General features: G+C 42.5%; 1 protein-coding gene across 6 annotated transcripts in view; it reads right to left on the reverse strand.

The window, feature by feature from the left end:
* MYO9A (myosin IXA) overlaps positions 1-23,901 on the reverse strand; it is a 181,654-nt gene that overhangs the window by 103,370 nt on the left and 54,383 nt on the right. For 4 of the 6 annotated variants that reach the window (XM_085300722.1, XM_085300724.1, XM_085300721.1 and 1 more), the window contains exons 3-8: positions 16,121-16,215; positions 11,840-11,902; positions 8,912-9,011; positions 6,639-6,695; positions 4,411-4,508; positions 886-1,012 (exon numbers count right to left, since the gene is read on the reverse strand). In XM_085300722.1, the coding sequence (XP_085156848.1) occupies positions 886-1,012; positions 4,411-4,508; positions 6,639-6,695; positions 8,912-9,011; positions 11,840-11,902; positions 16,121-16,215 (540 nt within the window). Of the gene's footprint in view, positions 1-885; positions 1,013-4,410; positions 4,509-6,638; positions 6,696-8,911; positions 9,012-11,839; positions 11,903-16,120; positions 16,216-23,901 lie in introns of those variants that run through there. The other 2 variants (XM_085300725.1, XM_085300723.1) reach the window with 2 other exon arrangements.

A 23,901-nucleotide genomic window follows, 5' to 3' on the forward strand; every position in this document is an offset into this window, starting at 1 on the left:
CTCACGAATCAGTAATGCCGCAGCTTCACAACCCCTACTAGCCAGCAGAGTGACTTCAGCAGGAGCTCGGCTCCTTCGCAKATTTACAAAATTCAGTACGGCCCTGGGCCACCAAGGCCGAGGAACTGAAACCCTTCCCAATGATACCGGCGCAGCCGTAATCCGCAGAGGCCAAAGTGCTCCTGAGCAGTAAAACTGCAGATAGTATCAACAGGCTGAAAACAGATTAGATAAATGCATGGATACAAGCCATTTACGGACCTGCTAAAGGGAACAGGCTGGGATGTAGCCTCTAGCATGCCAGACGCAACCTTCGCGGATGCTGGCAGAGTAACGAGGGCAACAGACAGCAAAACGTAGCCAGGCCCGTGCGTTCTCCCCACAGCATCTCCTAGGGCCACTACTGGAAACAGAAGAGCGGCCTGGATGGACCGTCACCGCTACCGGTTGCTCTAGCTTCTTGACTAACTCCTTATACAAATATTGGAACAGGTATGAGGAGCGCTGAGGAATTTCGGTGAGGGAGATGATGGTTGACAATTTAAGAAAATACTATGCTGAATGGTGGGGTTTCTCATCTCCAAGCACTGGTTTACRGTCTTCTAAATTTTAATTACAGAAACAGTATTTTCAATAAATTAGACCGCATACTGAAGCTGAAGTAGTAATAACAGTAAGATTAGGGGAAAAGAAGAAATGCTACAACACAAGCCCCACCAAAAAATCATCAGAACTTTTCACTGACCGACAAACAAGAGCCAATATTAATGGTTACCACAAGAGAAYATACTCTTCAGTGAAAAATGGCAATAAATTCTATTATAAAATAAAGKTAGTTCCTTAGAGGGGCACGTAAACATTACAGGATGGAAAGTAAAAGCTTACCTCCAGCAGGTCCGAGACAATAGGTAGTACTTCAGGGTTACAAATATCTATCGAGTCATCCCGATACGTTTTCTTTTTGTAACAGATGTTACCCAGATGTAGTATTGCAGACAAGAGAGAGAAAATTCTGAAGAGAATAAAGAGAATTCATTTTCAGTTTGTTATCTGTCTTAAAGCGAATGAAAAAAAAACCCACGTTTTCCGTATCCAACTTTGCTGCAAAACTTTCACAAGCATTTATCGAACCCCATCACAATGAAAACTGCAAATCTGCAGGAAAACTTCCAAACAGTGTTTTAAAGAATGCAACATTTCTCAGTCCACTTCTTGCATTACTTCTTATTTTGTCCCTTGCATGATACCTTCTGTCCTCACACCTCAAAGTGGCATATTTGGATTTAACTCGCTCATCCTACGTTCAATTTGATGCAGTTTCTGCCCATAATCTCTAAATATTTGCTCAAAAACTGACACTGAAAATAAGCATCCTGTTTGCGTCAGGCAATGCTTCATTTTCACTTAATCAAGACTGCCCTTGCCCCACCTTGGTAYGTCCTCTCGGATCTAGTCCCAGCTTGGAAGTCTACACAAAAGGGCTTAAATGCTTTGGTAGCGTGATTTTGCATAAGCAAATTAAGACAGACAAAAAAAAATTACTCCTCTCATCAAATTTACCTGAACAACTTCTTTTTTTTTGGTAGTCTGGTAATTTTTTAAGTGATATTCTTACTCCTACAATGTCTGCTCTTTGAGATTACCCAGTCATAGCTGCCTTAGCTGTAAACTGTGTGTCCCTAGCTCTGCTCATTCAGGAAAGCTAAAAACAAATAGAAGTGAATTCTAATTTACATATACATATGTGTCTGTGTGCATGTAGCCATGTAAGTAAAAACATACATGGCATAATAAGTCATATCTAAACTAATCCACTGATTAGGGCAAAAAACTTGCAGAGATATAAGGAAGAACAATGTTTGATTACAGTTTTAAAAATCCCAGAAGGGATTGTTACAATAATGATCTCTGTCATTAAAAAAAAATAATAAATAAAAATAAAAACCTCATAAAATTTCAGTTAGCAACTCCAACCTCAAATTCATAAATTCTGATYCAAAAAACTTAGCTTTTAATTACATTCCTGATCTCCTACCTTGACTTCTACCACTTGTGTCTATTTGCTGTAACAGGACTACAGAGCATATTGTAATAAACAGGAGTCGAATTTAAATACTTGTTTAAATAACGYGCTATTGTTATTTATCATTCTTCTAGTATTTCTTTGGGCAAAGGGAACACATTTCCCAAGTATCGCACATTTGGTAATGAGATATTGAAGAACAGGGCAAGAATAGAAACACGTTCTCTCTYCCTTGAAACTTCACCTTGCAGTTAGTCCTTTTTTAACTCCAAATTTGTTATTTCCTGCACAGTGCTYATCTCCCAGTGACAACTATAAGGCTGAGTCGGCAAGATTGACAGCTAAGGAACAATCTTTACTGCTTGTACATTTGGTGTGTTCAACCTGGAGGCAGCGTGGTTTGATTGGGAGTGGACTTGAGACCTTCGAGATCTGGATTCGATYCCTAGCCATGCCACCAGCTTGTCCGGACCACACATTTCACCTCTTCAAGTCTGACCTTCCGTATCTCTAAAACGGGGATACTGAGTCCTATCACGAATTACATTGATGTAACCAGAAACACTCCCCCAAATGTGAAGCCCCATGCTTTGCTATAAACCATCACTTCATAAATCTCTAATAAGACTTAAAGCGTCCATGCTTTTTATACTCAGTTGAAGATGATTACTTTTTCTTCTTATAGGAGTACAATGCTAAGTAGAATAAATTTGCTCTCATAATGGAGAATCCACTATTTTTCCTGAGAAAGGCAASTAAGTTTTTGAGAAGACACAGAAGGACACGTGCAAGAACCTGTCCACCAAAAAAAGTTATTGCACAGTAAACCATAATGTGCATTTACACAGTGACATCCTACTCCATTCTCTACAGACACTTTGTGATGGGTTTAGTCCATTAATTACATTAACTTACAGCACAGCAATTCTGCACTATAAACAGACTTTAAAAAAGGAAGATAATCTCRTCACCGAAACCTGAACCTTGTTGCGTTAGGAGCCAGCCGGGGCAGAACACAGGCAGTTTAGCACTACCCCGAAAGCTCGTTTCTGCTACAGTGCTGTAAAGCAGCTTTGCCTCGACTGGGAYACCACGCCGTTACTTTACACCACATARATGTGTGCCTGCTCGCTGGAGAACSTGAACGTAGGCTTCATACGAAGCGGAGAGACGTGCAAGATGGGGAATCAAGAAGTCACATAACGTATCCACACTAACAGCTTGCGTACTTGGGTTTGGTGCAAAGTAGAGAAAAAAAAAGAAGTTATTTATTTCATAATCAATTTATTATGCTTAGGATAAAGGATGAAGAAGATTTTCAGATGAGTGAAACAATTTTATATTGGAGTAGAACGTGGGACATTATGTCCCAGTGCCAAGGGCTTCTAACTGCTGGCTCAGACACCTTGCTCTGACATATGGAAAAGAAAGAAAAACGATGCTTAAAACAATAGGAGGTAATTCACTCAGCTGCAAAAAAAATGTTAGCATCTTAAACTTCATTTACCCTCCGTGATGAATAGGGTTTCAAGTGCCATTAGCACAAAGTAGTAACTCCCTGTTGCCACATATTTCAAAGAGAAAGGAAAATGTGTTCATTAAATTACGGTTCAAGCATTTTTATTCATTAAAAAAAACGCACAATTTTCTCATGGTGTTCCAGTTACTGATTTGTATTTCACTGACACTGGTAATGTCAAAAACAATATTCACTTTGAGGTCATCTTTTTAAACATATATTTTTTGCTACGTTCTAACTACTTTAATAACATATTGGTCAAATTTTTTCAAACCTTCCTCAGGACTTTCAAACAACGAAGTACGCCAATGATTAACACTACAAGAATTATTTTGTGGTTTCGGTTGAAGACGACCCTGACGCAAAGCATGTAATTCTCTGCAGTCTGCAGAAGACGGTACCGCAGTCCAACAGCCTGGGTTTTCAACCAGCACTTCCACTGACTGGGTGGATGAAGGCCTGGTGGCAACATCCTTCCACAAAACTGGCAGGTCCAGGCAAAGGATTAAGCACAACTAGTAATTAAAAGGTTACAACTAGAGTTTCTGATTACACCAGTATCTGGATTCACGATACACAGAGTACGGTGTGTATATTCATGAATAGTTCAAAAATACTTGAAGGTGCCAACCTCCTGCAGCCCCTCAATTTGCATAAGCAGAATTGTTATCTACACTGATGATGAGCATGTTTTGCTTTTATCTTTGAATATTGTTTAATCCTCTACTGCGTGAATCGGCAACCATTGCTGCTACTCCTCATGACAGCAATTCCATGTGTTATACAGCGCAGGTAGAGTCAAGTTAGTTTAAGTCATGTGCGTTATCTCGCTTGTTATGCATGCTATTAATAAAGAAAATAAACTCACTGCCTGCGCGTCTTGGGAAGAAACCCCACCATCTCCATGGCTAGCTGCAAGCGCTCAAAGTCGTGTTTCAAGTCCTCCCCTTCAACGGAGAAACAGTCCTGTTGGGTTCAAAGAGAAAGATGAAGCATTTAAAGATATGAAGATCAGAACGGGTCCAGATGGCCGATTCAGCACTCCATAAATATCATTTAGTAATTTCCATGCCTTTTATCAGCAACTAGAACATTTCCAATCTGGCACTGGGAAATGAGATATACAGGAGGCCCCATAAACATTACGGGGAATAACTGTGGCTAATTACCACCAACACTCAGCCCTTCTGACGCTTCCTCCCCCCGAACGCGCACTTCGAACACTTTGTTTGCTCCTCCAGCATTGCTCCGAAGGCCGATTCYGCAGTGCCGTAGCAGATAGAGCAAGTACCACGTATGCAATGCAAAAGGCCACGGTTAGCTCAAGTGCAATACAGAATTTTTGTTCTTGAGTATTGGAAAGCGCACATAAAGTTTAAAGGAAAAAAAAATCAAGCTGTCAGGGAGAATTTGCTTATATGACTACATTGGAAAGCGAGCTGGAATGCAGATTTAAATGCTGTTAACTATGTGGCACTAACTTCCCACGCGGACATTTTCACTCTGCGTTGCGTTTTCGTCCTGCGTAGCGAGCTGTCCTTTCAAGTCTGCTTTCTTTCCAAGGACACCKCACCTAAACCGGTCACGCTTATTTTAGAATAGCCTTGACCATGGCAGGGCTATCTGGAATTTGGAAGAGCTTTGCTGCAGCAATRGTTTTGGCTACTTCCTCGTGCGGGTAAGATTTTATTTCAACTCCATGCCTCACCCTCTAAAGAAGGAGGTACGTYGCACCATTAACACACACAGTACTGAAAGAGTGTCCATGTGGGAGAGTTGATATGCAAAAAGGACGTGAATCAGTAACAACATGAAGTATGCTATACACTCCCAGGCAGCTTATTCCGTTACTAATTGCCTCAAATCCCTGCAGCCACAGCCTCTCGAGGAAGCGAGGTGGACAACAGGCTTCCTTGGCCAGCACAAAAACGCTGAGGATAATTTGGAGAAGTTTTCCCACCCCTCAAGGCAGCACTTGCAATCTGCAGAATGCAAACGCGTCTGCAAATAAGACTCGCAAAAAGCTTTTAAGATGCCAAGCGCTGGCTTTCCTGGCAATCTACGTTCCAGGAAACGATTTCTTTAGGTGGCATCGTTCATCCAAAGTGAAGTCGCAAGTCAGCAGTGACGTACTAGAGCTGTCTCGGAAGTAATGAGACCCAAGACAAAGGCACTTGTTAATTAACAATTTACACAATAACTGCCAAACTTTTTCATCTGTATGGAAAAGCTTTTTGCAAACCACCTTCTTTAAAAGCAGACGTGACAAGCAGTACGTTACCTCTGCACCATGCATTTTTTTCTAATGGATAATTTTTCAAGAGCTTCCTTGATATGATGGTGGAGAAGCATTAAAAGGCTTTTGCCCACCTGCTAAAGGAATCATCAATATGCTGCTGGGGCAATTAGTTTCCTGGCCTGCTCAGTCCTTCCAAGCAAAACTAGGTCCCTTGCTTACACTCACTAAATTGAAGCAACCCACGTGCTTCCATAAAAAGTTTAAAAAAGATATAACAGGGGGCTCTTTATAAACGGGACTTCTAAATGGGACTTCTAAAGCAGTTAAACGTCTTCTGCTTTGGCATTAATCCCTGCGGTCCTAGCACGGCGACAGGGAAAGGCCCCCTTCTCAGCAATCTCGACGTTCAACYCGCGCGCTTCGCCGCGGCGAAATGCAACACCTGCCCAGACCRCCCGCCCGTCCGGTCGGACACACGTTTGCCGAGTTTGGGAGCCGTTAAGTAAGCGGCCGCGTCAGCGGGAGCGACACGCGGTCGGTTTAAAGCACGCTTTCCCGTGCACGGCAAAAGCAACAGGATATATATGTTTTTTAAGTGCATTCCACCAAAAAGTTGCAGCTATTTGCTCAGGCTAGATGCCCAAGCTAATCCAAAAAAGAAGTTTTCTAGATGCAAGCGACCGGAAAAAAAAAAAAARGCGCAACGGAAAGAACATTGATGCTGTCCCAAGCTAAAGCACGGGCCGCATCGCTGCAGGGCGGAGAGGGTTATCGACAGGTTAAAATTAAATCTGCTTTTTGCAGCAAAGCGGCAGCAAGCGGCCCCAGCATCGCAGACCGGCGCGTGTCGTACTGACCGGCTCCGCGTCGCAGCAATAGTCCTCCCAGCTCTGCCTGCGCGGTCTCCTTGTCAGCTGAAAGCAAGGCAGAGCGAGTTAGGCAGCGCTCGGACCAAACGCAGCTCCCCGAGCCCCGTCTTTGGGAAGGGCRATGGCTTTGCAGGTGAAATAGCCCTTGTTAGCCCGCATCGTCGTTCATGTTCTTTTCTTTTTGTTTTTTAAAGCATAATGTAAATTTTCGATTTCTTTTTRCATTTAAGGATATTCTGATTTCCGCTTAGAGCGCTTGCAATACAATAGGGATCTCTCGCGCTGCCACTTTAATAGCTTTTTAAGAGCATTAAACTTTTGAGGTTGAAAAAAAAAAAAAAAGAAAATCGGGTTTACCTAAAGTCATGCAGAARAGCAGGTTTTTGTTCCCACTCTCAACATCTGTTGCAGATGTTTACCCATGCTGCAAAACTGTCAAYCTGTGCAAAACTAACAAGCAGCACTGGCAAGCTTTGGGGAAGATTTATCATCTTTTTCCAGTCAGACAGTGATAAGAGTTTATAAAAACAGAGAAACAAATAAGTTCCAACAGCGCAGGACAGCAATCTGGCAAGCTGTAGGGTAGGACTTCCATCAGTCTTATTTGATATGCAGAAATCATCCAAACATTGTAGATAAGTAAATTTCTCCTCAAAAAAATGTAAAAATATTTTTTCCAGCCTGCTTTCTCTATTTACATCAACAAAATGACAGAACATTTTATGCTGAAATATCTGAACAGATTACTTCTCATCTGCAGTGCAAAATACAATTCTATTTTGCATAACACAATGCAAACTGAGGAACCTGGGAAAAAGAAAATAATCCTTGCCTCAAGGATTAAGCCAGTCCTTGAGTTAAACGACCTGTTTCAATGTTTTATAGTTTTTTGATTTTAATTTTTAATTTTTTTTAATCGCTAAACTTCCATGCTTATCTCCAAGTTCGCTCTTTTTCCTTTATATAGGTAGAGAATTCTCCCTGACACATTTAAGAAGTCAATGTGAATGTTCAAGGGTCATTTTATTACATTGCCCTTTTGTATTTCCAGAGTTTACATCCTTCTTAAGCTTCCTCTTTTTTTCTGTTTTCTCCTTATTTTGCTTTTTCCCCTTTGACTAAAGGACATGGGAAARAGATTACTGCATTACTAGAAATCCTTAATATGAAATGCTGCACTGAACATATTTAAGGGAGTCATTTTCGCATAATTCATCAGACCAACACATCATATGCCACTGCATTTTTTCTATTACTTAGAGCATTATGGACCTTCACATTTTAACTGYTACTATTAAAAAAAAAAAAAKAGTTAATTAAAAGCAATGTTTAAGACTAACATAAAACTATAAAACTACCGGATTGCCCAACAAAATCTGCAAAACTGCCAAAACATTCAATCCAAATTATCTTGGCACTTTCAGACTTCAAAAACTGCAGCACAGATGGTCGTAAAGAACACACCATGTTCTCCAACCTCTGCAGTACATACGGGCGCAGAAGGCACAAACACAGAGACAGAGCAAAAGCCTGGAACTCTTAATATGTTACTCATTTGCGCGAGTTTCCTGATCCTGCTAAGTGTGGGTGGCAGTCGTTAATAGTACAATATATTTTGACTTTGATGGCCCACTTTAAAGGTCTTCTTTTTTTTTAAAAAAAAAAAAAAAAAAAAGCCCTGGGTAATTGAGACATTTTACAGAGTTGAATTATATTTCCATTATATTTCCAGAAAGACTAAAGGCTATTTGTACTCTACCATGCTTACAACCTCCTCTTTCACTTCTGCTTTAACTTACTTTTTTACGCCACTCAAGCTTCCGTTTCAAGAAAATTGCAGTGGCACTTTTTAAAGTCATCGTATAAGGTGACTACAGTTCCACAGAGTCCTACTCCATCATTTTTTGAGCAAAAAGCAGTATCAATTGATAATAGCATCTTAAATACCTCAAGTAAATTAGATTTTCTGAAGCACRAATTCAGTTGTCCAATGGCAGCAGCTCACTCATTTTTAATTCACACATTTTCCACARTTTCTATGAGGGTTTTTTTTGTTGTTTATATTAAACTTATATTGCTAAATTCAAAGGATCAGACAGATGTGAATGACTAAAGAACATTCCGATGGAGAACGGGTAAAATATTACTGCTTCTCCCTTAGACACAGGCTTTTTAATTGGTGTTAAATAGCGGTAAGAGAAAAGGCAGCAGGTCAACCCAGCKGAGTGCCTGTTGCAAAGCTGCCTGTGCAGTAGTCCCACCTGGTTGAGGTAATGGTACTCCTCAGGCTGCTTAAGATGAAAAGCCGATCTTTCTTCCTCGCTCGCTCCTGCCAGGAGGTAATAAAATACATGGTAGTTCCTGGTAACAAATAAAAAYGACGTTAAACTTGAAAGCAAGTATCAGCCTTAAGCAGAGAAGCACAGGCAAACACTGAAAGCTGATTTCCCAACTTGTGAACTCAGGCTTGCGTGTCCAAGTTGAGCACACGGCAAGGGGAAGGTGGCACTTCAAGTTAGCAGGGTGACTTCTATCAAAGTCAGTGATTTAGTGGATAAGACAGCAAGAAGATAAAACCCTAAAAAAAAAAAGCAATCACAAATTTGGAAAGGGCACAGAGGAACTCTTCAAACGTGTCTTGAAGGAGATGCATCTGTTTCCTGGACGTCTAAGAGACCTGCTGAAATCGAACACTCCGCGCGACCACCCAGGTCTCAGCAAGCTGCGAGCAATCTGAAGTCCGTGCCACTTTTTGGTGGGTGGACCCTGCTGCTGTGATAGCTAACTGCCACTGAAGCCCTGCGCCACTAGAGCCCTCCGAGTCCGAGAAGAGCTCAGCCTCGACCGTCRTTTCATACGGGGTGCTAATCTGGCCTGATGCAGATCACCCTGGTCCAAACCGCGTTGCAAAGATCGGAACATTTAACGCAGGCAGCGCTTTAGAGACTAGCTCATATCCAGTTTGCACTGCTGCAAAAGACCAAACTAGGTAATAGAGAATTAAAAGTTCTCTATTCCAGCCAAGGACATCCACTGTCCAACAACATAGTTCAAGAATTCCTAGATAACATAGTCATGTTTTCCTCCAGAAGCGTGTGCAATGGCTATATATCTGTTCGAACCAAAACATACTTCCTTAAAATGCAGAAATTATTACTTTTTAAAAAAACTTTACTGCCCACAAAGAAGGCAATAATTTTGCAGTTACAGCATTGTATATCAGAATAGAAAATCTTCTATTTTTATGGCTACTACAACATTCAAAACACTTGAATATCACTAATATTAAAAACACACCAAACGACACGCATCTGTTTTGCTTCAGTGTGACTATAAAGTGCTAACACTACAACAGTATTTCTAAAATTAAAACTTTGCTTTTATGTTTTCCAAGGCAAAACATATTTAGTTATCTTACAGTGCTCCAAAGTACATTTGCCAAATTTGAGGCTGTACGCCACTGAACTTGGGGATCGATCCATCAGCAGTTGGGAAAACTTCACGCACCAGATCCTTCGGCTGGTGAAGGATGAGTTGTGACATTCAGCCGAGTGACAAGAATCTCCTGCCTATACACAAGACTTAACGTAGACCTCTGCAAGAACAACTGCCTCCAAGGGGAGCACAGGCAGAGGTACCAAGAGCTGAGACACATCAGAAGACAAAGTTCATTATCTTCCACATCACAAGCAGTAAATTTGTTTAAAATCAGAGTAATAATTACTAAGAAAGGAGTACCTAACAGAAAAATAAGTTGCAGCTAGGAAAGAACACTGTTGTCTATCTCTAGATTTTTCTAGATGACCTTCTGATGGTTTCAGCGTGCTAAGAAAACAGAGTTAAAATACCATCTTCCTCCCAGAAGTAGACACTAAATAGTTCACAAGTTACACAAGACAATGAATGATATATAATAATCCATATGAGAGTAATCATAAAGACAATGGAAAACACAAGCCAAGGACTGCCAATAAAATGAAGAACTTTATTTTCTCCAAGGCATACGCTGCTCCCAAAACAGGCAGCCACGTAGCTGAGAGAGGCTTCTACAGCCAGGAAAAGTAGGAAAAGAGAACTGAGATCAGGCGGACTTTAGTGCCCCAATCCAAAACCATACCTCAAAAAGCCTGCAGCTCACTGGCCACCTAAACCAGCTCTGCAGTTTGAACAGCATCTGAAGTTCTGCTCCGGCGGCTGCCYGGGGCCGGGGTGGCCATAGCAGCTACGTCACCTGCTTCTGCCTGACTCCAAGATCCGAGCGGTGGATCCAGAGAGCTGGCAGCTGCTCCCAACCTCATAGCCTCGGGCAGRGCACACCAAAAGCTGCCTTCTCCTCCAACATGTACCTGAGCTTCCCCCTTCCAAAAACATAGCYAAGGGAAAAGACAGTATTTGCTTTAACAGGAAGCAAATCAGAGGATTTGCTTAGAAGCGAAAAGGGGTCCTGATCTCTGCTTAGCTCTCAGCTTCAAACACATCTGTGCCACCAGCCAGAGAGCTGGAAGTCAGCCTGGGTGGAGATCCCCTCATGCTCCCTGCACATGGAGGAACACAAAATCCTTGGCTCTTGGAGACGACCCAAGAGGGACTYCTGATTCCAGTTCCTATCACAAGGRTTACTTCCACTCTTTCATCCGCCCCCACGCAAAAAYGAAACGCATAGCTAACGCCGAAAGCGAGGAGGCCYAGGACACAGAGCTTCCCAGTCCATCAGCTCAGCGCCCTCCGTACGGGCCCGCAGAACCGTGTCCCCRCTGGCATATACTCTCCCCGGTGCAAGGCATCCTGCTGCCCTCTGGGCTACCCGACCACCCCGTCTGAAGAGACGGCACAGAGCCATTCACCAAGCAGCAGTCAGGACATCAGAGGACTCACTTAGGACATGGAAGCTGCAAGTTTGCAACCGCCTGGGCTAAAGGGAGCCACATGCGGTTCCCTTGCTTTCTGCACCAGTGCTGTTTTACTAAGCTAACGTTGCAAAGCTAGTGCCTCCGTCTGCCACGGTTTAAAAGAGAAGAAAAGAAAAAGCAAACCCTGCTCAGTTCTTTCAGAACACTTTTGGCAAGCGGGAGGAGCGTATGGTCTGTCCTCTCCTTGACGCACGGGTATTTACTGTTGCACTTGGTCATTACAGCATGTGCAATCAGAGCTGGCTCAAACACACGTTCAAGCAAAATGTAAGCACCTACCGTTCATTATGTTCCTGGTAGACTAGTCTCGATTTCTCCAGGAGATACTTTTCAACATAAGCTCTGAAAGAAGAAATAAAAATGTCATTCATTGACCAAATATTCAATTTAAATGAACACAGCTTTACTGGGACTTTTCAATTTTAGTATACATTAAAAAAAAAAAAAAAAAAAAAAAAAAAAAAAAAAAAGTTTCAGCCTTGTTTCACTTAGTTATATAAATTTCTTCCTAGGCAGAACAAGCCCAATATTATGTTTGGCTTTTGAGGTTTTTTGGTTTGATATAAAGCCAAAACTAACTTGGATATGAATAACATGATCTCAGATGAGTTAGCCTATGGGCAGGGAGCGCAGGGGGAAATTTTGACAGAAACTAAGAATCTCAGATACATATTTAATCCAAAGCCAGCAAAATAAAATCGCTTGCAGACCAAAGATTGTGCACAATCAGATCCTACTTCAACAAGAAATACATCTGGATGCAGAAGTTTGCAAAAGAAGATTCAGCTACAGAATCAATAACCAAATTATCATTTCCTCTGCCAGRGCAGCCGCTTTGCAAGAAAAGCTTGGGTTATTAAATGGTAGCTATGGTTAAAAAATGCAGAAGTTACTTACTGCAGTTTACATTTTATCCTAAAAACCTTCATAATAAACATACTTGACTTACATATGAATACAAAGCGCTTTTTAGCTAAAACAAGATTCAATGGTTTTTTTTTTATTATTATTTCCTCCCATACAGTGCTTAAACAGTAATGATAGGGATTTACAAACTGGAGCTGTAGTTGTCAGCTTTATGATACAACTTGAAATCGAAGAGTGGAAGCTCTGCYTCTCCAGCTACAGAAGCGCAGTGATGTGGCGATGGCTTTAGCAGCCATGTGTTTTCAACAACTCTATGAAGCAGCACATACAAGTCAGAAAAAAAATCCAATTAACTTTGGATACAGCAGGGCAATGAGATGCCTCTACGCTCACTTTCTCACTATGATCTCTAGTTGGGGAAGCAGACCTATTCATCCCTTCTTCCCTAAGTCACTTGGACGTGCCCCAGAAGTTTTTGTGACCACCGCTTTGGCAGCTCTTAGGAGAGGCTACCATAACCAGCATATTCGGTCCATGATGGGTCGCTCTTGCTGCGTCGGAAGAGTAAAGAAAAGAATACACGCTTGAGCAAAGTTGTACTACTCCTACTGTTGCTTTTTAATTAAGTGTCTCCTATCCGGCTCTTCGGCAGTTTCATGGAGCGTTAAAGATGTCGAGGCTTTTGATCATCTTACAGAGACTAAAAATTTTGCAAAGATCTTCCTCCAGAATTCACTTATCATTGAACAAGGCTTAATAAATTCATAAAGTCTTATGAGAATGCACTTAAATGCAGCCACTGYTCATGCCCCAGTTCGAAGCACATCTTCAAAGGCTTCATTTCACGGGGTGGGGTGGGTTTGGCTGCTACTAAATATCTCGGCTATTGCGTATCTTAAGTTTATATTCTCTTCAAGATCTGGTCATGATACTCAGTTTGTAATCAAATACCCAGCTGCTATTTTCAGACTAAGAACAGCGCAAAATCCTGATTCAGGATCACAAATAACAGTTACATGTAACAAAGTAAACAGGATGCATGATACGGGGAGATATTTGACTCAGGTAGCCAGCCTCCAGCTGCTTGAGATCAAGGCAAAGCTTAAGAAAGGAGAAAAAAACAACAACAACAACAACAAAAACCTGTGAACTTCTTTTTAAAGCTATGGAAACACTGTATTTTATTCCCATCCCCCAGGAACAGCTCACAGCTTTTAAAAATGCCCTTTACAGTCAGTGGGGGAGCACTTTGAGCTTGCAGCACAGTCATACCACACCATGCAACAGAAGAGCAGACAACTGCATTCTTTTTTTTTTTAAGAAAAGACAGAGCCTTCCTCTTATTTTTAGAGCTAGAATACACAAATACAATACAGAAATAATTGCAGAAACCTGCAAACAACAGTAGAGGCCACTACCATCGAGCTGACATACCATGACAAGGTAATACATTTTTAAGGCATTTGTTGGATTCCTGCTACCTCATGTTTAAGTATTTAAAATTTGAGGCTTATCCTTGTAACTGAACTGCTCACCAAAATTAAAGAAAAGAAAATCAGATTAGAAATAGGGTGAAAAAACAGCTGCTAGATTGGAAGGTATACAGATTACTCAAATTCATATGGAAGGGAAGAAGAGGAAAAAAAAAGAATGGAGGTTATGGAAGCTATATATTGTTCTGCCGGAAAATAAGAGAAAAAGTTTAAAAAGCAATTCACTAAAAATAGCTACAAAGTCCCAGCATGAGATTATCTTAGCTAGCTGCAGAAATAAKACAGCCCCTAGAACACTGCTTGCACACTTTATAGCTCAACTGCGTTCATTAGCCCAGACAGAAAGTAAGAGTTAACGTAGCCTTGCTCATTTACAACTAGCTTGAGCCACTGCAACGTCCTGATGTTGAGGTGAGCCACAGGGAAAGCCCGGCTCAGCGAAGTCCARCCACAGTGTTTTCCTCTGCCACAGTGGAGGGAGAATCTGAGTTTTCAGCTGCATTTCCCATGAGCTTGGGTAGCAGGAGCAGTGCTGGAGAGGAACTGTGTGCTTGTACAGTGGAGGCCAATGATGGAAACAAGGACCTCCTTGGAGACCACGGGAACACATAGCTGGGCAGGGCTGGATGGAGAACAAGAAGCAGTGTTGCAGAAGTGGGGAAAAAATAAAAAGAAAATGAACATGTGTGGCAGAACACAGGTTCCTGGGGAAAAGATGGACGGAGATGTTGAGATATGAGGTGAAAGAAAAAGAAAGGAAGAAAAAAAGACAAGAACAGAGGCGTTCTAGGTATAAGACAAGCAAGTAGACATGAGGAGTCATGACAGGTTGAGCTCCCCAGAACAGCTCTAATGTGTAACATCAGCTAGAGCAGACTTTTGCCCAGGGAAGAGAAGCTACATCACTATAGGAAATTTCTTTGCAAGTTCAAAGCAAGCAAGGAGGTCACTGCAGCTGAGGAAGCACAACTGCACCCTCTCCACTCATTAGCAGCACTTAAAATCTCCAATCTAGAAGACTGTAAAACATCTCAGTCCTCATTACTGTTTTCCTGCTTTTCTACCCTCTGCCCTTTATTGTGCTTTTCTTGAACCAGGTCCTAAGTGTAAAAGTTTAAGGATTAAACTGATAGCATCTCTGTCCGCTGAAGGAAGATAAGGAACCTGCAGACTGCCCAAGCACTTAGTCCAGGTTGTGATTAAAACCTCCAATGCTCTCCCARCCCGCCACCAACAGCCCTGAGACTATTCTTACAGTGGATGAAAGCAACCGCACCACGCTACAACCTGCAATACAGCTGCCTCTACCACTTCATCAGACAGATTTCTGCAATAGTTAAGCTTGAAGAGGACCTTTGGAGGTCCTCTAGTCCAAGGCCCTGCTCAAAACACAACTAAGACCAAAGTTAGGACTGCACAAGGTCCTGAGCTGCCTAACAAGTTTTTAGTAGCCTCAGGGCTGGAGATTTTTACACTCTCTCTGGACCCCTGTCCCAGTGTTTGACCACCAGAAGTTTTTAATCTAATCAGAGTCTGACTTGCTGCAATTCGTGTCCTTCGCCACCGTGCTTTTGCCGTGTGCCTCCAAGAATAGCATGGCGCTCTCTTCTAACGCAAATCAGTTGGAGATGGTAATTAAATCCCCATAAGCTTTCCCTTCTTCAGGCTGCACAAAGCCAGCTCTCAGCCGCTACTCACTCATCACGTGCTCCAGCCCTCCGACCCATCCCGGGAGCCCACTCGAACTAAAATGTTCCCTTCTCCCGCCTTAACTGCTCTTTGCAGAAGAAAAGATAGCTTTCTGCTTAATTATGCGGGTGACATCGTGATTAATGGGAGGTGGAAGGATAAATCACAAGCGCGTGATGGTTGAATCACAAGCGCGTGAGCTGCACCAGCCTAACGGAGCCCGAGCTGACGCTTCTGCCCCGCGACCCAGGCAGCCGCGGTCAGAGCGCGTGCTGGGCTGCGTGGTTCAAGGCCAGCTCCGGGGTCTTCGCGGTTCCATCTGCAGCATAGATAACGCCAACATTTTCATAGCAATGGAATTAAATAGATGATGTTCCTGCATAATGCTTTGGGAACCACGTTGGCCAAAAAAAGGTTAACCTTCTGTTTCATGCATTACCTCTAGCAGCTTAGACTCCTTGTGCAAGTTACACTAGTTCAGACACCAGCTTCCAGCAGTGATTTCACTTACCCTCGCACAGTGCCTGTCTCTTGATAATTCACTTGAATAAACTTGCCAAAGCGGCTTGAGTTGTTGTTATGTGCTGTTTTTGCATTTCCAAAAGCCTGTTAAAATAAAGAGAAACCATCGTTATATTTGAAAAGCTACTGCCATACCTTATTTACATGCACACCACAAGCAACTTGGAGGATTTTGCTATCACTGTATAATTAATTAAGAAAAAGAAAAAAAAAAAGCAAGGAAATTCAGTCAAGCGATCTATGAAATAATATGATAAGCTTCTGGGGACCACACTCATTTGCAAATTGACTTTCCTGAATGGAGGATAAACACTGCCTAAAAATAAAGCTTTAGTTATATTAGAGACATTTAACATTTGAAGTTGTTATACTCTGTATTAAGGCCTATATTTTATTCAYGCAAATAAACACGGAAGTACACTGCTTCAACAAGACTCCAACTTTTAAAGATGTAAGAGAAGCTGCTTTTTAATTATGTACGAAATTAGAGAAAAYGCACTTTGAAGGAGTCTCAGATGTTAGACAGCACAGTATATGACTCTCACCTAACCTGTATTATTTTCACTATTTCAACCACTCGATTTTTTTTTGCTGTAGTTTTCCCAAAATTGAAATGCTTTTGAATCCTTACTGGGCAACGCTTTCATTAAAGCTCTGCCTTGCTCAGCCACCTCGTACAGCCAGTTACTGCTGTTTAAGAGCAATCTCTAACCAGACTAACTGCTGGAAAGCCGTAAGAACCGCATATCAAAACTGTTCAGCTGAAAACTGGAATTTCCAATCGTGCCCAAGGCGCTTTAAAAACCTGGCTCGCAGCGACAGCAGAAGTCAATCTGCCAGGTACAGTTAATGCTTCATTTATTAAATCCACCTTGATAATCTTTTAACTTTTCTCCTGTTACAAACTTATTTAAGGTAATTACATGCAAGATAATTTCCAAGAGTTGTTTGTGTACGTAGGCTGAATTACAATTACAAATATGTTTTGGACTGAGGCTTAATRTGAGATGTGAGGTCCTAGCTCCCAATAGATTTATCTTCTACTCAGCTATTTATTAGAAAAGTGAAAAAGGTTTTACATTTACAAGCTCAAAGCTTTTCAAATGACCTTTTCTGCTTTTATTTTGCAGCCGAAAGGAGAAGCAATGCCAAATCCAAGGAAGCCTTCCAGAAACGGCAGCTGACACGCTCAGCTACGCGTCCGCACGATGCTCGCTCTCGCTTCTGCTTGTACCTTCCCAGAAAACTCCATTTCGCGACATGCAGAGGGCAGAGCAGGGGGGTCTCGGCTCCGACTCGCACCTCGCAGCGACGCAACCCTCTCCGCATCGCGATCACTTGTCTAGCTGTCTTCACTGCAGCCGAATCACCGAGCATCAGTTGTTTCATAGGGCATTAAATCTAGTTAGCCCTCCAACTGGAAGGAGATCTACTGGTAGAGCAATGACGGGTTTTTCTCCGATTTGAATGCACAGATTTATTTAAGCTCAAAGTGTTGCATACRAATCTGCTTCAGTTGACTAAAACACGTTCTGCTGTAGCAGAAACCCGCCAAACCAGCGAAGTACGCTTGCACTTAGAGACGCTGATATCGTACATGGAGCTAAGCAGTATTTCCATAGAGCATTTCCAAATGCTTTTGGGCTGCCCATACTTGTTATCTGCTTATCCTCCCCGAAATCATCAGCCACAGAGACATCTCCACRCCCAACGGTTTTCTTCCCAGCATCGCACCGCCTCCCCTTCCAAGTACATTGAACTCCTCTCTGTGGYTTATTCCTGCAGGTGAACATTCAAGCCCTGAAGCTGCCTGCTGACTAACCACCCACCCCATCCACTCCTCCTAAAGCAATGCCTTACGGTCCCATCTCCAGCAAAGCTGGGCCTAACCTCTAAACCATCTGCTCAAGTCCTCACGCCTCCTCTCATAACTCACATCGCTGCTTGGTTCCTTGTCCGTGTCTGTCTGGAGACACGTCTGTCTTCTATTTCCAATCTCCAGGGCCCTATATACACACATTCCTTATACAAAATTCTTTAAAGCAATTGCTTTTCCTCCTGAAGCTCAGCTCCATGACTGACGTGTCCTAGCCAGGAAAGTTAGCATCCCGGTGGAAGAGGAGTCGTAGCACCATCTCTAGGCTCCAGTCTTCAGGGGCTACCAGAAAGGCAAGAACTTCCAAAAGGAACACGAAGAGGGAAGAGATGRGTAGGCAATGGAAAAAGTCTGGACGAAATTTGCCTCGGGCTTCCTATGATCTCCTTAAATATATTCCAAGCACCCTTTCCCCACGAACAGATATCTTCACACTAAAATGCATGAGTGCTATTTTAACAACTGTAAAGGATTTACCCATTCTCTTCCAGGTATTTCAGCTTAACAGCTCAGCAAACAGAGACACAGCASTAAACTTATAAGCAGAATACATTTATATTCAGCACAAGCTAGTACATCGCCTTAGGTTTTCCAAACACCAATAAACTCAGAACAGCAATCCTGTATTTGCAACTTACCATATGCTAACATATTTAATAATATTAATGACAAACATTTCCTTGCAACAGGATTGAAAGCAACCTAACACATCATGCTAAGTCAACGAGAGAAACTTTTTAGGGGACTRATGCTCTTTGCTTGAGTGAAGATAAGCCAGCAACACTATGAACTTCTACCTACTAGATGGAAGGCAACCCTACTTTAATCACCCTTTCATATTACTTAATAAAGAATTTAAGCCAACAAAAATATTAGAAGCATTTTATGGTTCAGGTCTCTGGGCTGTACTGGAGAGACAAAGTAATAGCTCATCGACAAAAGCAAGGTCTACTTATTAGGACCTCTTTGGAAGAGTCTGAACGGGGAAATCTTCACCGCAACAGAGACACTTCCTCCTCRAAAGGGCGCAGCGCTGCTTGCAACCTGTTGCACTCAAATCGTGGAAACATTGAATCAACAAATTCCTTAACTGTCCAGCATCTCTCTGCTGCCTGGCAGAACCTTAATTAGCCGGCTCTGTTCCAATTTCAGCAACAACCACCTCTTTGGTGGTGAGCAGCAACTTTCTGCTTCACCAGCCGCCTTCATATCCAGAGATGAAGAGAGAGTGGGGGAAAAAAAAAAAAAAGAAAGAAAGAAAAACACATCTCCCTTTTCTTCCACCCTGAGCTAACAAGGAGGAGGCGGCTCATCTTCTCCCTGCAGGTGGAAATAGGTCTACAAAACATTTCCTTGCTTCTCAAGCTCTCCAACGGGGAGTAGTTGGGCAGATAAAGGATAACATGTTTTGAGGACGGGAGTGGGAAACCACAGGAGTCTTCCTTTTCTTTCTTTCTTTTTCTTTCTTTCTTTCTTTCTTTTTTTTTTTTTTTTTTTTTGAGGAATGAGCTTCGTGACATTTGCTGGAACAACTTGTCAGACCAGTATATTTTATAACCCAAAAGTCTACAGAAATTGTAGCACATAATATCAGCCTTTCGTGCGTTTTCTTTAGTCCTTATGTAAATGCAAAAAGCTCTTTGAATCATGCCTTGTTAAAATTTAAACCAACTATATGGCAAAGGTACACTGATAAAGAGCCAATAAGTAGCTAAAGAAACATCTGATGTTTAACTTGAGACAGCTTAACACATTTTTGTTTGTTTTATTTGCTGTGCATCTTGAACAGAAYTATCAGGCTATAAAAAAGTTCTATTAGTTCATTTTATGCTCGTCTAATCTACATACACGAGCAGTACACCATGTCCTTCTAAAGCCAATAATGATAATGCGTAATATAAATGGTCTAGCCTTGGAAAACGCAAAATGAATCATAACTATTTCACTAAAACAAATTACATTCTGTTCATATTAGTTCATTTTACTAGCTCATTGATTCGAAACTGTAAGCGCTCAACGGAAAAACTCCATAACAGCATTCCTTAAATTCTTAGGGAGACCAAAGCTTTTACTGGCCGAAGCTCAACATTTTGAAGGCAACAAATTCAATGCCCTCCTCTGTATGAGCAATGAGGCTCTCTGAGCCGGCTGCTGATGATTCAACAGCTCGGCGCACGGCAAACGCAGAGATATTACCAGCCCCGTTCCCGTTACCTCCTACGGCACTTCTGCACGCAAGGATGGTTCTCGTGGATCGGGCTGCGAGCTAAATGTTTGTACCGCAAGCTGATTCATGAGGCCGGTCAATACTGCCAGCAAGGGACATTTGAAAAAAAAAATCGGTTGTTTCTAAAATCRTAAGACTCTCTTGAATTAAATTAAAATGGAGTTGAATTCGATTGACTTATGGGTGGACCTTGAGTCCTCCGCGTTTGTATTCTGGAGCGTCTGCTCTGCAACGAGGGCTATCATCACGTGCTTTCTGGGTGTCAAATCAACCGAGAAAGTGGAAAAGTTTAACATTGATGTTTTTCTTTCTCCTCTTGCTTCATCACACCAAAGTTCATCTCACCTCTTCACGCACTCTCAACATGTCCCATTTGCCTCCCTCCACACCCGTTTCCCAGGCTGGTCCCTCCACTTTTGGGCCCTTTCCTCTTCAAAGATGTTTTACGTGCAAATCAGAGCCGGGGGAGATGTCCCGGGTCCTGACTCCAAGCTCTGGGGGCGCACACGAACGTATGCCYGAGGCAATCACYGCACTGATTTAGTCTCACGTAGCAACGGCACCCCACGAGCCCACCTGTCCAGGGGTGACAGCTTCTGCRGGGAAAACACCAGCGGAAAGACACRTGCCTTCACCYATGCYTTTYRGGCTCCCCAGCAAAACATTTCCCAAATAAGCCTCTCCAATCTCTATTTGCAGCTATACCCTTCGAGGAGAAAAGTAACAGATACATCATTTTATCTCCGTTACGTAGACAGACGAATGTTCATAGAYAAGTGTTTCGAAAGAGTTCGTAATCTATTTGAAATGTGAATTTAAATTTTTAGAAAGCCTTACTATGACTAGGTCAGGAAAAAAAGCAAGACGACTTTGTTTAAACCTCGATACAGACTATTCCACCGAGATATTCTATTGGGCACTGAAGGGCCTGGGAGCAAGACAAAAGATGTAGTCATGCTTACATATGCTCCAGAGAAGAAATAGCTTAATTTTAGACAAGAAAACACTCAAAGATTTATTTTCTCTGGATTACTGAGAATTTTTGACACGTATAGTGTAGAGAAGACTATGAAATTAGTACGGGAATTCATGAATAAAACGTATTCATAGCGCACGGCTTACTTCTAACCGTCCAAGCAACGTGGCACCTCCGATGTCAGCTAGCAGTATAGCAACCGATGCAGCAAAACACTGGCCTGAATTCACGACAACGGGGCATAACGCTTCCTGTTACGGTTGTGCATTTARATCTCTGTATTTATAGATGCTGTTAAAGGGCGGAAAAGTTGTGGAATAGGTCCAGCCAGATGCCAAAGCAGCCCAAGCCCTCGCGCGCTGGGAAACACACGGAAGAGGGAGGAAGAGAAGCGTTTTAAAGCTTGATGTCGAACATCGCCTACGACCAAAACATCGATCACTTCATAACCTGAAAGGCGTTTAGACTATTTAAGTTCGAGCCTTCCCAAATTCCCCAGGATTATTGCTCCTGCCGCAGGAAATGCTGCTTTCAAAGCAGTAGAAGCAGCAGCTCACCGAGCCATCAAGCCTCCCGCCCGCTCTCAGCACACGCAGGGACATTTAAGAAAACGTACGTATTTGCTTATTGCAAGCCTAAATTTAGATTTAATTTAAAACAAGAACAGGCCCATCCATCAAACTAAGCCCCCAAAAGTTGCTAGGTAGCCTGAGGAAAAGTAGGATTTTGCAGGGCCTCGTCTAGCCGCTGATTTTTAAGCTAAAGAGCTTAAATCCCTTAAGGTTCTTACCTTTAAACCAGACTTAGGGCTCAGAGTCGGCGCTGGGACCTCACCCTGCTCCCTGGCCAAGGAATAACACCAAATAACGCTTTAGGGCAATTAAATACRGGTTCAGGTGCTGACACCTCGCTCGCTACTTCTCTTCACTGTGGTTTGATACTTCACGTGGCCTAATGAAACCTTCTACGCGTTTACGGTAAGAAGCGCAAACCACTAAGTATTTATAGTGCACGCGCGGCACTACTTCAGCCGAGAGCTCTCGCCGAGAACGCAACGGCAGCTTTACGTCATGATTCTCAAACATTAAGAAATTTATCTAACATTAATCTCAAGATTAATCATTAATCTAACATTACAGATCTGCTTCATCTTCAAGGTAACTTTTAAATATATACATATACATATATATATATATATATATATATATATATATATATATTTCCCCCCCAAGACAACCCTACAAACAAAACCCTCATTATTTTAGTTATTTATTTTTTAAGCAGCCTACTGGAACCTAATTACATACAGGGCAAAACATCTTCACCACAAGGGCCATCAGGCACTAGAACGAGGCCCAAAGAGTTTGTGGGGTTTCCACCCTTGGAGATGCTCAAAACCCAGCTGGACAAGGCCCTGAGCCCCCTGGACCTGCTTGGAGCACAGATGGACTGGAYGACCTTGGGAGGTCCCTACCAACTTGGGAGGTCCCTAAATTATTTGATGGTTCCAAGAACTGAGCCACGTTACTCCATTACCTACTATATGGGGAGCAAGGTCATGAGAGTCCTGTGTCAACACACTGCCCAGAACTAAATCCTATTCTATGCCAGTCTTCACGCTGGCTTTGACAGGAGACCTCAGTCCCAAAACCAATCTGTTTCAAATACTTTATAGAGATAAAACATTCCAGTATGATCTCTCTTCCGTTCCAAGTCTGAAAAGTAAACAGGGCCTGAGATATTACTTGMAAAGACGGTCTCAGTCCGTTCGAGCTCCCCTTCTCCAGAAACGGCTCACCTCACTTAGCTCTTTGAAGACCGAGCCTGCGGTATCATGAACGTCAAGCAAGCACGGTGACCAGAAGACGCGGCCCTGTCCTCCTCTCCCTCTTTCCCTCCACCCTCGGCTGTTCACTCCTACAAATAGGTGCTCTGCAAATCCTTCAGATGGAAAAGGTTCACAAGATAAAAATATCTGGGAAATTCTGCTGAGTCCTTTCCTCTCCCTCCTCCCCCAATTCCYGCGTTTCAACGCGGCAGACTTTAGAGAACGCAGGCCCACGTGGACAGGCAAATATATCTTTGCAGAGGCTCCTCAAAGCTTCAAAGCAATATTTAAAGGGTCTCTTCTCCCCCACTTTTGCTCCTAGCAAACATACCGCTTGCTGCATTACGAAGGCTAAAACGTTCCCACCCAACCGCCGATGATGGTGCACCCTTCGCATGTCTGCACCATTCAGAATCCATCCCAGCAGCATACTCTTAATTYAAAGCACATCAAATACTTCAAGAGTATCTCAGAACAACAGTCAGGAGAGGACAGCTACTGTATGACAGCCCAGTGAGTCCTACCCTATCGATTCACATACTTTTTGCAACTTAAACTACGTATAAAGCATTATTATAAAGCATCCATTTCTCATTACTGATACAAGTGGATAGTTTATGTCCATTAAAAAYATCTAACAAGCGTAAAATGTTTGCACTAAATATCTACCTGGCCACGGCAAAAGAGAGACTACTCAAGGGCAGCAATTGCTCCCTGTCCCCCAAATCGAGTGACYGTCCTGGAACCGAGCAGTGAACAAAAACATCTTTTATTATAGCAATCTGGTTTAAAAAACGGAGTTAGTTACAACTGCTTGTCTTAATGCACTTACTATTCAGACTCGCTAATTCCAAAATGGGAGA

The sequence above is a fragment of the Rhea americana genome, unplaced genomic scaffold, assembly GCF_003343005.1.
Source record: "Rhea americana isolate MKP2758 unplaced genomic scaffold, rheAme1 scaffold_168, whole genome shotgun sequence".
NCBI lineage: Eukaryota > Metazoa > Chordata > Aves > Rheiformes > Rheidae > Rhea > Rhea americana.